The sequence below is a fragment of the Columba livia genome, chromosome 2, assembly GCF_036013475.1.
Source record: "Columba livia isolate bColLiv1 breed racing homer chromosome 2, bColLiv1.pat.W.v2, whole genome shotgun sequence".
NCBI classification, from domain to species: Eukaryota; Metazoa; Chordata; class Aves; order Columbiformes; family Columbidae; genus Columba; species Columba livia.
In genome coordinates, this window is record NC_088603.1 from 54,402,327 (window position 1) to 54,416,781 (window position 14,455).

The window sequence follows — 14,455 nt, forward strand, 5'->3', positions numbered from 1 at the left end:
TTTGCTCTGTCTGCATAGCATGTGTTACAGTAAGACATGAATTCTATGATCCAGACACAAACCACGACAAAATCTATTTAATAATCTGTCTTATACTCACACAGACTCATATGGTTAACATGTTAACTCTTTATCCCCAAACTATTATGTCTCCACTGTTCAAGGTACCTGTGGGTTAGCAAAAAAGACCTTCAGTACCTGCAGACGTATATAATGACTTGATCAGATGTGGGTAGCCGGGTGCCGGAGATTCCACGTCGTCCCGGCTGACAGACACAGGAGTGGTGGGCTCTGGAGGCTGCCTGAGTTGTAACGACATTTCATTTCCTGATCCGTTTTCCTTCTCCTCCAGCGCAAAATCTTTTTGTTTTGTTTGCTGAGCCTTTATTAACTGAGACAACAGAACAGCAAATGCACTCTGCACAGCTGCCTGGGCAGCATCAGTCTCAACTTTAGGCTGACTCAGCTGAGCAGGTGGCGCAGGAGGTTGCGTGACAGTCGGCTGTTTTAGAGGATCCTGTTCTGGTGGTGGCGGTGGAGGTGGTGGCGGCTGCTGCTGCTGTTCTGACTGTTTTTCACCTGCTGACAAAATTCCAGCAGGAAGATTTATTTTATTTATTTGCTGCTGAGTCTCTGCGTTTACCTTAATATTCAACACTTGGGCAAACTGCGCCAAACTAACACTTGTTTTAGACTGTAGCAGGTTTAGCAGGATTGCCACTTCATTCTGGTTTAACTGCTGTCCAGTGCTTGTTTTTGCTAAAGACAAAAAAGGTGTTTTTAAGTATTATTTAGAACTGGCATATTTCAGAAACTCAAAAGTAAGACTAATCTAGCATGGCTGACACAACTGGCAAAGCGTGGGTTTGGACAACATAGAAATGGAATGCTTTTAAATATTAACTGCAAATGCTGGGGGAGTATGTATAGGAAATGGAATAGTAAGATCCAATATAAAGAAAGTGACTTCCAAGGGGTGTGTGAACACACTTGGACAGATGAGAAACATCAAGCTGGAGCTCCATTTTCCACAATACAACTAAGCTGGGGCTTAAGGCCACCTGCTTTAAGCAGCTGTAAGATTTCCAATCTCCACAAAATTTCCTATATTTGACCTATCACATCCCTCTGTTAAAAAGCCGTCATCTGCAAAACACATTTCCAGTCGTATTCTGGCCCATTCTAATTCAGCATCTGGATTCTAACACCTGCTCAAGTGACCAGGCTCTAGGTGACCCAGAAGCTAGCAGTATAAACACAAAACGAAGCACTCAGTTTGAAAGACATGAGTCAATCACTGAGTAGCAGGAAAATGCAGTTTTCTTCAATGAAATGGAGTCTGCCACAAATAAGAGCAGACTACAATAATGCAGGGGAATATGAACAAGGATGTCAGAATATCGAAGTAGTTTCTTAGTTTTGAACACCCACTGTGGTAGTTTGTTTTTAAATAAGTGAACCAGCCTGGACTTCAACAGGCCCTATGAGTAGATGACTTAGACAAGCAGTTTAAAAAATGAGTGTGTATGGCTGTGCTGACAGAGCCCTGATCAACCCAGATCAACACAAACACATTTTGTCCTCTGCTGCCATTCTGCTACTTTACCAACATACTGATTCATAGCAGATTCAAAGCCACGACTGAAAAAAAGTGACACACGCACAAAAGCATTAAGTATTTGCCCTCCAAGGCTAAGAGCAGCACAGCTGGAAAGGGCTGCAAAACCCACTACCCTGCCTGTGGATGTGCACCAGGGATACAAGTACTCAGAATGTACTCTCAGGCAGGATCTAGGGACTTCAACAACTTTATGTATTTATAAAATCACCTTTTATTTGGCAATACAGAAAAAACACCCAACATTTCTAATGCCTTGACTGCTGCTTCTCACTCAGATGTCTTGTTAACAGTTGGTTTTGTGACATCTGAGGATGGTATGCTCAACACTCAAACTTCTCTCAGACTCTCTGTGAAAATTCAGCAGAAAAATGCCAAATGCAGAAACTAATCTACCTATTCCATACCCTCTGTTTACTTTCAAGTCCATTCCAAGAGCAAACTGTATTCTGGGAAACCTGGCAGTTTCCACCAGAACAGAATTATTGAGCTCTATATAGCTCATGTTAAGTTTTAAGATGCAATAACTGGGGGTCCCATTCATGAATCAGAACATTAGCAACTTGATCCAAGGTATTTTTAACCTCTTATTTTGGGGTGCTCAGAAACAAACGCAACAGTTTTGTTTAAAGCTTGCATTTGTACATAGAATTCCTTAGTGTGCCTTACTGATGATATTATCTAAGGTGCATTATGGCTTCCAGAAGTGTTTTACTTAATACAGAAAACACCTCAATGCTGAAGCGTCTTAGCTTCACTGAAAACTAAATTATCTTCTTTTCTACCTAGATTATTTTTCTATGTACATATGGACAAACAGCAATATAGGACTGAAGTACTCCTTCTCTATTTGTTTATTTTGCATAGTTAGTATTAATGACTAATGAATGTGGTAGTCTCATTGGGCTGCCTGTTGTAAAAGCACAAAGAAAATAACCACTATTCTTCGGACTCTTTAAACTTCTATACAGTTTTCACTTGTAGGGGCAAAAATTTTAAGGGCTACAGAAAGTCATGCTTGAAAATGCTGCAAAAACTTGCAGCTTGAACATACAGAGTGGCAGAAGCTCACAGCTGGCTTACAGTGAGAAACAGGATGAACATGAGCAAGAGGCAATAAATTGCAATAAAATGTGATCAAAATAACTATTTTCTATGTATCTTGCACAAAGTATTCAGAACTCGGCCCTATTGTTAAATGAAGAGTTAATTCAAAATGGTTAGTATTAAAGAATTTTCAGGGCCTGTGAATGCATTTACTGTTTTTCTTCAGCTGAGCTCCTATGTCAGTGTCATAGGATTTATGGTCACTTTGCGCAATGGTCTAAATTAAAATTATCAGGTATCTATTTAGTATTGTTACTCTGTATATTTCTAAATATTATGAGGGAACTATCACCTAACTGCTGAGTATCTCAAATGGTGTCCACATTGGAAACCACTAATTTACTCTTTATATTATACTTATAAAATTGGCCTCCAAGAAAGATACTTCAGTTAAACTTCAGAATAAATGGCTGTGCAATCTACAGAGGTAGCTATATCATCTTATAGCTGGCTTTGCAGTGGCATGTGGTTTGTTGTATTTTTTTGGTTGTTGTTTTTTTTTGTTTGTTTGTTTGTTTTTGTGGGTTTTGTTTTTTTTAAGAAGTTGGTTCAGCCCCAAACAACTTGGAAAGCAGAGAAATCTGTTTCACTTGAAATGATGACTGTTCTAAAATCTGCCTTCTGATCACTTTATGAATACCAATAAAGCTCCTCTGATATATGGAGACCGTGAAGAACTCAGAGCAGCAGCTGGCTTCTGAGATTACAGAACTACTACAGACAAACAAGAGGTAAAACCCCTCAAAATACAGAGCAAGGTAGCTGCTCTGACCAGATTGAAAAATTAAGTAAAACTTAAAAGGAACACTTTGTTTCCAAAAGCAAAGGTAAATCTTTTGTAACAAAGATTTAACTTACAATACTGTTCCTCCCTCAAGAAGCCAGGAGACGTCAGTACTCTGAAAATAACATCTAGAATTTCTAGAGGTGCAATCCAAGTAGAAGATAATTATAAGAACCGAAAATATTACTGACCAAGTGCTACACTAGAGTTGCCCTGAGTTTTGAGTTGGGAAGAAGTTTGCATGCCTTGTGGGGTGTTGGTTCTGCTCTCATCCATGCCTAGAGACAGATCCTTCCTAGGGACTTTAGTTGCTGTGGAGTCATCAGTCATGCCCATCTGCTTCTGTCTTCTGCGTTTCTTACTCCACAACTCATGGCAATCCTGCCACAAAGGAAGGCTGCAAAGAACGAGTAGAGATAAACAGATTTATCCCAGGGTTTTTTTTGTTTGTTTGGTTGGTTGGTTTTTTTTGTTAAACCATGTTGGTAAAATAAATGCTTAAATCACACGTAATGTAACTTTTGAAAGATGAACCTACTGGAACTTGGAAATACATCAGAAAACACCCAGCAAAATCCCAGATCTGCTTTTTCAGTCTAAAATCTCCTCATTGAGTGCCTATTTCAGAAGCACAGGTGTCTGACAGAAAAGGGGAACATATATCTTAAAATGAGAATCAATGTTACTTTCTTGCATTCATGCTCATGAAGAGCCTAATTATTTAATTCAAGACTTCAAAATCAGTGCCGTACACTTGCTATAAAACAGAATCTGCAGAGTAACAGATAACAGAGTTATCAATACAAAAGTGTTTCTTTCAGGGTCAGGGTGACTAATTCCTTTTGTCCACTTGTAAAAGCACTGCTGCAGCATGAGTTCAAATATTTGTTCACAGTAACAGAAATGGCTGTCTAGAATTTATAGTTGTACAGCACAGACAACCAAGGAAGTAGGAAGAAACAAAATGTTGCAGGAATAAACAGCACTTGACAAAGGTAAAGTTAGGATACTAGGAAGAACAAGGGATATCTCAGTCCTTTAAGACAAATAAAAGCAGAGGCAAAAGTCTCCTAAGGAAGTCATTTGCCACCAGTTCTGTCCTTCCATTACTGTTGCCTGCAGCCATCCAAATTCTGATTTCCCAAGGAACACAGAGACCCATCCCATAGACAAAGGGAATACTGAGATAGGCAATAAAAACAGCGCCTTCTGTTTTCCTAGGACATACTGATAACTGTTTGAGCAGTTCCTTCACCCAAGAACATGGAAAAATGAGGTGACAGATGACAATAGCCAATGGAAAGACAAGTATGACAACTGCTTCCTTTATCATCTCCTCCTGCACACCAGGTCAAAGACCTGCCAGGTGTTTAGTCAAATCCAAGTGGAAGCAAGCAAGAACTCATTGTGAGAAGTATCCTACAGTCCTTGCAATCAGCACTGTCACTCCTTTTAAAAGAACAGCTGTTTCTTCCCAAAGCAGACCTTTACTCTTTCAAGAGAACAGGCAACACTTTTCTGTGCACACTGTGTCAGAAGTAAGTGTAGTTCCTCTGCACAAAGTATTTCACTTCTCCTAACTGTAAAACCAAGAATCTTATCTGATACAGGAAATGGTTTATAGTATTTCACTTTAACACTCAGGTACCTTTGCAGAATTCTATACCCAGTGTCATTCTACCATCAAAGAAGGCAATGCAGATTAACAGACGAACCAAAAACCCTTGGAAAAAGTAGACATTGATGAACGGATAAAAGGATAAATGATGGCTTTTCAACATTAGAGGCATTCATGTAAGGGGTCGTGGGTTTGTTTGTTTGTTTAAGGCACAAAAGACTCAGTAGCTATAGTTATAGGAATAACAAATAAAACCGTTTTAGTGGAAAATCACCAATTAACAACTGTATGTATCACCATTTTTGTTCTGCCACAAGCTACTTTAACTGAAACACAATGAGCTTAATGAAATCAGTGCATGTTCCCATTTTGTAGAGGTAAGGACCATTATCAAAAGCAAATGACTTACTCTGGAGGAGGCATTTTAGATGGTTCCACGTCTCGCAGAAACTCGCACTGAAGAGCTTGTTCAGCTGTGCAGCGCTTGCTAGGATCCAGAGCAAGCATGTAATCGAATAAATCTAATGCAGCTGGTGGGATGCTACAAAAAAGCAAAACGGAGAAAGGCATGACATTTTCAATCACACAACTCCGTGCAAAATTTTGATAAACACATTCCTTCCAAAATCTTTAGGTTATCTAACTTACATCCTAACAAAACCCACAACTTGAGCTTGGTAGTAGGAGACAAAGATAAACTTCACCTTTTATTACCTGAGCAAGCATATAACCCAAGCTTTCTCTGCTTTGTGTCATTTAACTGTTTGAAACATTGTCCTTACAAAAAAAATCCCCACTTCTATAAGCTGAGACTATATTGTTACTTTACACTTTGGAATTTAGCACCCAGGGAGTTGCAGCTTTGATTGGTTCATGGACAACAATTCTATCACTTTGAAGATGTTTCATTAGTAGGAACAGGATGGTATGTTTCTCCTGAAACCCACAGTGACTGAAGGAGGGGAACAAACACTTTAAAATAAACTTACAGCTGTTTTCCATAACTTTCACATGTGATATTGACATAAAACCAGTCCAATGGTAGTATTTTAGAATACGCAGTTCAGATAACTCCTCTGTATTGAATGAATTTATGATCCAAAAGACTAATATTAACCAGACCACATACTCAGCTGTAGACAGTTGTCCCAATAAAAAACAATTAAATACTCTGAGCTGGTTTTTTTTTGGATAGGGACAACAAGCAGGTGTACCAATAATGGAAAATAAATGTTTCCTTAGGTGAAAGCTGACAGGTGGCTGAAATTTTAGAGCCACCTTTCTTCTTCTTGAAGCTCCTATTAAATAAGGGTTAATACAAGCTCTGTGGGTATCATGGGAAGGATAAGAACCTGAAGTCATTTTTCTTTACACTTAATCTATATTTACTCTCGCAGAAAATAGTAAAGTTCATAAAGTCTCCAGGAAAACTTAATGCTATTACAGTTAACTAAACTAATTCTTCATCCTTACAAAGCAAACTCTTCTCTCAGTTTTCGACGATACTGCTTCTTTGGTTTCATTGTGTTGAAATAAGCTAATTTTATAACATCAGGCCACACTGCTGGACAAGGACTCCCGCAAATTCGGCTGTACCAAAAAGAAAGGAAAAAAAGCGTGAGATGCAAAACCACAAGTGAGCACAGCTGTCATTTTATTCTTGCACATACAGTGAATATAAAAACAATTCTAACTTCAATGTTCAGGTTCTTTTAGCTAAGATTTCTCTACTGTCCGATGCCCAACACCATTAAATAATGACGAATTGTCAATGAAAGGTGACCACCCTGCGCAGACTAAACTTACTTTAAGAAGTCCACTGTTTCTGCTGCACCTCACCCAAGCATCCTCCACACAAATGTTTCAAAAAACATAACCAACTATGTCTGGACCGTACTCCAGGTATGTAACTTGGAGAAGTAGATAGCCCAGGTTTAGAGTGCTAATTAACATTTATGTCCTTAACCAGTGAAGAAAGGTATACCAAATGGCTGAAAAAGCACTTTTCACTGAGAATTTAGTTGACACTGAAGCCATAAGGGAAAAAAAAAAATCTCAGTAAGGCCTAAGGGCAGAAGCAAGATCAGGACACTACAAAACTGTGTATTTTTTACTTCAGATATGAGTTTTACATCTCAAGCCTTATCTGTCATCACAAATGGAGTTGCCCATAGTCTTATTCCTCCCCTTCCATCCCCACCCATTTTGTCCAACCAAGGATGGCTTAGCATAGGTTGACCAACACCACATTTCTGAGCAGAAAAACTAAAGAGGCATTTTACTGTATATGCAAAGTTTGAAACTCTGATGCAGACAGTCATAAAAGTACATTTTACAAATCCATTTCCCTAGTTCACCCCTCTCATTTATTAAATGGTTAATATAAGAGACCTAATGATCTATTAGTTATGTCCCAAATGCTATGCAAACCAATCTGTCTTTACACTGATTTCTAGGATAAATGTAGAATTGTTGAATATAACATGATGGCGGTGAACATGTTGATAAAATTGCTATATTACATTTAAACAGCCAAAAATGCATATTATCACCGCAGAGGAAGAATGAGCTACAGACAGGAGCTTCCAGCCGAAGGAAAACGCAAAGTTTTAGTTTGCTGTGTACAACACAAAAAAAACCCCAAACCTTCAAATGATGGCACTGTGAGGTGCTTGAATGCCATCTAGTGCTTGAAAGCAAAAATTTCCCAACTCACGAGTTTAGTTCTTACAATAAGAATGACCACTGATGTGCTTTGCACCTCCTTCCAGGTCAGCTAGTAACATATTACACAGAAACAAGCTACTGTTTATTCTGTTTTGAACACCATTGTGATATATAACTTCATAGTATTTTTTTAATTAATTTGATTTTTAAAATAATGTTGACCATTTACTGTTCAAGTTCTGTAAGTTCTGTAGGACTCAGCCTCTTTTCTCCTTGTTTCTAAGAAAAGGACCACTCCTCACTTACAAGGTCAATTATAACAGAATCAAGACCAATTTTTGCTTGCTGAATAAAGAAAAAAAAACCCCAGGATGCTGTGGTTCCACTGAGTTAAATACAGACCATTCTATGATTTATTGAGATAAGAAAAGAAACAGAATTTTTAACTCCATAAAGTGCCTGGCAGTTTATAAGGGAACAGAAATATTCCCACAAAAACAATAAAGCCCAGGTGTGTATGTGGCGGGCTTGAAACAAGAACTCAAGGCCAGTCGCATGCCAAGTACCTACTTCTCCCAAATCCCACTTACCCTTATTATTGGAACATCATCTTTAAAAATAATAGGCATTTTGATTACTCTCTCTTTGCAACTTCAGTAATAGGCAACTCTAACTGCTCTGCACAAAATTGTACATTGCTAGGTCTACAGAATACTCACAAATATAAAAAACACCTTTCTTCATGTCCAAGCAGAAGTCACTCACTTGCTTTACATGCCCCTCAAAATCTCTAACGTCTCACTCAGGGCAATAATTGAGTACTTGTAAATGTTTGCAGTCTATTATGTTCGATTTTATCACCAACAAAAGAAACCTGACTGTTTATGATGCACCAACTATGTGGCAGTGCTTGTAAGTTACCTTATAAGTTCCAGTTGAGCAAGTTCTTGATTTGCTTGAAATATTGGCTTTTTTGTAAAAAGTTCACCCAGGATGCAGCTGTAAAACAGTTTTGCACAATTCTGTCATTATGGCTTTCAATACAGATTGATAGAAACATTTAAGATTTAATTTTGGCTTGTTTTTATGCTTGCTACGCTTCTATACCAAACTCTTACCCACAGCTCCAGACATCGATAGCTGGCGTATATCTTTCTTCTCCAAGCAGAAGTTCAGGAGGCCGATACCATAATGTAATAACTTTGTTGGTATATGGTCGGCTGTTGAGGGGAGGAAAAAGAGAGGACTATCATTTTACTACGATCTCATTTCTGAAAAAGTGATACTTTGAGGACTTTACTTCTGCGGTGCTGTTTAAGAACTGTACAATCTTCCGTTCTCTTTTCCTAATTTTAGTCCTGCAAAGCTGCAACTGAACAAAAGCAAATGCAACCATCTGACACAGCCTAGCAAGGGACAGACTGAAGATATAAATAATAATCACATATTTATCTCAATGCTATGTGAATCCTGTATCTCAATTATTATTCAGATAGCAATATTGTATATTTATAACATTGCTGGCCCTTTCAGAAGAACAACCTGCTTGGATAAAACCAGTTATTTCTGGACAAGTACTGATCATGAGAATACTGAACACAGGACCCCTAAAAGCATTTTGAATATAAGAAAAAAAGTCACTTTCCCCTCTGTAAGCAGGAACAAAACAGAGCTATTTTCTTGATCAACATCCTTCAAAAATTTTGATTCCAAAGCCTGGAATGCTAGCAATATATTCCCATATTTCACAACATCTAATTCTCTACAGCTCTAACCATAAGTTTTGGTCACTGGGAATAATCCTTCCCACTTTCACACCAAGGCAAGGATTTCCACTATCTTAGACACACATTTTTGTGGACAGGCCAAGATACAGCATCAACAGCTCAGAATGGAAGGCAGAAAGCAGATGTTAGGTTTTGGTTTTGTTTCAACCAGTGTGTCTTAAAAGTGATCTCAAATTATTTCTTAAAAGATCCCCAAATTCTTTCTGTTTTAATAACTCACTCTTACCACAAACATTAGGTAACTCCAAATAGAAAGCAGGGTAACATTAAGTGCAGAGTTCAAACAACCATAGCATAAAGTCTAAAAACCTCTTTTACTCAGTGGGACAGGTATCACTTCTGCAAAATCACTTGAGTCTTTTTTCCATTAAGAAACTCTCTAATTCATTTTTTAAATGTAGTATGTTTTTTGGAAATAATCCCATCATTTATCATATTTATCTCTGAAGCAAGCATTCCTCTATGAAATGTTTACAGAGTATGGACTTTCTCTACAGATACACCACTCATATATATATTAGTATACAGTGCTTTTTATTGGAACAGATGTTTTCTTACACAATCTGTCATATCTCCTACTCCAAACATATTAAATCCATCAGAATAACATTTAAAGGAACACAACTACAACAACCAATGGGAATTTACTAAAATTAATTTATTTATTTCCTCCTCATTATGCTTTCACTATGTTCTATACCCTTTTGAAAAGTATACAATTCTAAACAACAGTAAAACAAATGTAAAATATGTTAATTTAAAGCAGCACCTATTATACACTTGGTGTACATTAATTATGTCTGTTACTACAGGTCAGAAGCTATTCAAAAGGAAAATGAAAGACAAGAGCTGCCAAAAATCTACTAATGAGATTCTAATTACCCTCCCAAGTTCAACGAGCAATTCTATTAGCTAGCATAATTACATTTTAATCTTGGTTTCATTTATGTATAATGGCGTAATAATGTTGCCATTTGATCTATAGTAAAAATCTGTTATTCGCACTATAAAGACATTGAACTTTCAACCATTCAATTCTTAACGAACAGTTAGTTTTACAAGCAAAATCTAAATTAATCTAATAACAGGCATAAAAAACCCCCATGGTAAACCAGCAGAAAAAAAAAAAAAATAGGTCAGTTTGGTGCATATTAAAATAAGAAGGTAGGATGCCATCAATCTCCTTTATTATAAGTACATTCAAAAGAAAAATTAATTACCCATCAGCTGCTTAAGATTATCTTAGCCTGCTACTAAACAGTTTTCATAACTGTACTTAAGCATATGTTCCTGAAGTAACAGCTCAAAAGACAGCAAAACAAATATTATCAGGTTCAACAAGCTCAAAGCTCTGTGAGAAAACAAATTCATAAAGCTAATATTATGAATATTATTTCCCAAATTAGGCATGCAGAAATCGAAGTAAGTTCAGGTAGCTAATATTCTCTGTATCCAACCGCTCGATGTACATACTAGTGTAATGAACATTCAGCCTGAATTTCAAAAACCCAGTTCCACATGACAAACACATGACATTACAATATAAATACTGAAGTTCATAATAAAAACTGTGCACCTGTTTCCTGGAGTACAAGTATAATGAAGCCAAGAACAACAGAAGCACAAGTCACAAGAAGTTTCAGAATAACTTTTATTTAAACTTGTATATCTGTTTCCAGCAGATCCAACAGCACTGACTGCCTAAAGAATACAATGAACCTCTTCAAATGTAAAGGCAAATATTACACCAAATAAATGCTTTTTGAAAAGAAAGTGTCAGGAAAAAATTTTCACTTTCCTTAATGATTACCTACATCCTAATGATATAGGTATACCAACAGAAAGAATATACCTTAGGTTTAAAGGACCAGAAATCAATAGTAAAAACCTAGCTATGGACACAACCTACTTAGGACTGCAGCTCTTCATTTTCAATCAACATAAGGCGACTCTCTATAGCTGCTTATCCGAAACACTTGGAAAATCAATACACTTACACAAAGAGAGTTTTGTGTTTGCATGGAGTGTAAAACAACATGCACTTCTTTTTATTTCCTAACAATACTTGCATTATAGCACAACAACATCGGTAAACAAATGTCTTCTGGCCCTCATAATACTTAGAGTTATGCGAAAAGATTAAACTTCCAAATGCTTTTTCACAGTATAATTATATCTTACCTTTCTTCTGAGTTGTACAGCCGTGCAAGGCCAAAATCTGCAAGCTTTATCTGCCCTCTGGTGGAAAAAGTAAAGAATTATTTAGTGGTTAATCCTGTCAGATTCCCACCCCCAAAATCAGCTAAAGTTTGAGATTTTGAGACAGTTGCAACTGATCTTCACCGAACCACATGAATGAGGAAGCAACGCCTGACAATCTATGCGTCACTTCAGTAAACAAATACACACACTTACTGAACAGCAAAGACAAATAAACAAAATTAGGTATGCTCAGAAAATGGCATTTACATCACCAGATGTTAGCCAAAATAGAGGTGGATACTGTAAACTACCCAAATCAGTAACTCTGCAGAAAATAAAGTGAGGGAGGAAATGGTTATTTTCTCATGCCTCACTGCTAGCACAAGCATTTGTACAACAAACAACTATCGGCAGTCCTACTTGCTTCTAGGAAGCCGTCAAAGTCCTGTTCTGCTCTTGTAAAGTTTAAATACAGACCAGATAAGGGCTTCTATTTTTGTCAGCAGCCAGACTGCTGACTGACATGATCCCTAACCCCTTCCTGAGTTTCTCCATATATGAGGGAAAGAGTAGAACATACAGAGTTCTTGCCTGGCAGTTTCCATGGCTAAAAGACACTGCTCAATGACCAGACACCCCCACAATCCATAAAATCTGGAAGATTTAAACAGAAAGCTATCTGCAAGCTTCCTTAATACATTAAATTAATGTTGGAATGTTACATGAGGTTTGGTTTGGGTTTTTTTTTTTTTTTTTGTACCTATGAGCTTTTAAAACTCCTGGCACTTTCAAATATATGCAAATAACACTTTCAAATAAATTTTGTTTTATGAAATTGGGAAAGACTTGCTGATGTGTGTAAGAATGACCATTTTGTGATAATAAAATATACAGATTACAGTTTCCATTCCATTTTTCCCCTCAGATGTGTGCATGGAATTGCTGTAACACTTGGAGAAGCTTCATAAAGAAAGTAATGTTCCCCTCAAATTTATATGCTTATTCTTCAGAGAGTGTATTTGTCAATGAATTTTTGAGCAAAGACATTGATCTATAAGACACACAATCCATGTGTTAAGCTTCAGGCTATTATAACTGGTACTGGGATTTTAGAAACACTGGTTTATAATTATTCCAATCAACTATGAACTTTTTCTTCTTTCAGTGGAAATGTCCAAGGGTGCCAAAAAAAAATCCTAAGGGAAAAAAACTCTGTACCCTGGAGCTGAAAGAACACAGTACAACAGAAAGCTCCACCTCTACCATACCAGCCTCCTCTCTGCTGTCAGGTTATACCTCAGCTTTTGAATTCCCAAAGATGCACAGGATTGCACCACCACCAGAGATTGTCAGACTAGCAAGATGAGGTGAGCAGGTACAGTGAGTGATGCGGAGGCATGTGTACATCTGCTTAGCAGCCTCTATCATAATAGGGCAAGACTGTGGTGGTATCCAGAATTGGAAATAGTCTAATACTAGCTCGTTATTATAAAAAAAGAGGAAAAATTTAGAATTTGGAGAATTTGGATTTGATGAACAGCAGTTCTGCACTGAAGTTATCTGCTGTCTTCTCACAAGCTTTTTATTTGCTGCTGTTGCACACTGAACAAACGTTCTGTTCACTTACATGATTTGTAATTAAAAGTGGCCAGAAAAGTAAGAAACAAACTCTTCTCCCCATTTGATTATGGCTATAGCTGCAAGCCAAAGCATATTTGAACATGCCTGATCAAATATTCTTTCAAAGCATTATCCTGACTGGCAAAGATGAGGACCTCAGAAATTAGGTCACGAAGAACCAGCCTAGCCACACTTCATCTTGAAATGAGATTACAGAAGGAATACACATCAAACACTTGTTTCCTAAAATTCTGTTTTAATATATTTGAACTCAAGAGAATTTTCCCCCATACTCTGACCTAAAAGATTCAAGTTTCAATCCTGCTGTTTTAACACCGCGAAGTTTAACAAACAATTGCAGGATCCAGTGTTTAGCAGTAACATAACCAGATTAGTATTTCACATTTGAGTTTTAAAGAAACTAGGCAATCTAAAGAAAACAGTTTTGGTAATAACTTGAAGCAGGTGAATTGTGAAGATTAGAAGAAAAAATTAAAGACATTGTTAACATACAATTTTTTATATACTTGAAGTAATATCCATACCTATTATTTAGTAGAATATTTGAACATTTGATATCTCTGTGCAAAAAGTTCTTCTTATGACAATATGCCAAGCCCTCCATCAGTTGTCTCATAAATGATTTAATATGATTTTCATTAAAATGAACCAAACCAGATTCCAGTAGTCCCATCAAGTCATGGTCCATATATTCAAATACCAGGTAAAATGCACCTAGGAAAACAAAGGGAAAGGGTAAGAGAAACAGAGAGAGTTAAATCGATTTACCAGCAGTTCAAAGCATTGCTGCTCTCTATTTTTGAAAGTTGGAAGTACCTTTCACAAAACTCTTTGCATTTTCTTCAATATTTATAGCTGTACCTCATGCCCAATAACAACAATGAAGTATAGTGTGGTAAAATGTTTTCATAATGTTTCTTTTTCCATGTAAACAACTATTCTAGGCAAATGTTTGTGAAAACAAATATAGTTCTACCACAAAGCACTTTAATCTAGGTAGGCATGTACTCTCCCTATGGCTCTCCATCTCC

General features: G+C 37.1%; 1 protein-coding gene across 6 annotated transcripts in view; it reads right to left on the reverse strand.

The window, feature by feature from the left end:
* The window catches only part of CDK13 (cyclin dependent kinase 13), a 48,610-nt gene that overhangs the window by 5,990 nt on the left and 28,165 nt on the right, over nt 1-14,455 (reverse strand). Inside the window, exons 6-13 of one of the 6 annotated variants that reach the window (XM_065051994.1) lie at nt 13,949-14,138; nt 11,763-11,819; nt 8,913-9,014; nt 8,716-8,793; nt 6,601-6,717; nt 5,537-5,668; nt 3,755-3,906; nt 199-579 (exon numbers count right to left, since the gene is read on the reverse strand). In XM_065051994.1, the coding sequence (XP_064908066.1) occupies nt 199-579; nt 3,755-3,906; nt 5,537-5,668; nt 6,601-6,717; nt 8,716-8,793; nt 8,913-9,014; nt 11,763-11,819; nt 13,949-14,138 (1,209 nt within the window). Of the gene's footprint in view, nt 1-198; nt 760-3,700; nt 3,907-5,536; nt 5,669-6,600; nt 6,718-8,715; nt 8,794-8,912; nt 9,015-11,762; nt 11,820-13,948; nt 14,139-14,455 lie in introns of all 6 variants that reach the window. The other 5 variants (XM_065051993.1, XM_065051990.1, XM_065051992.1 and 2 more) reach the window with 5 other exon arrangements.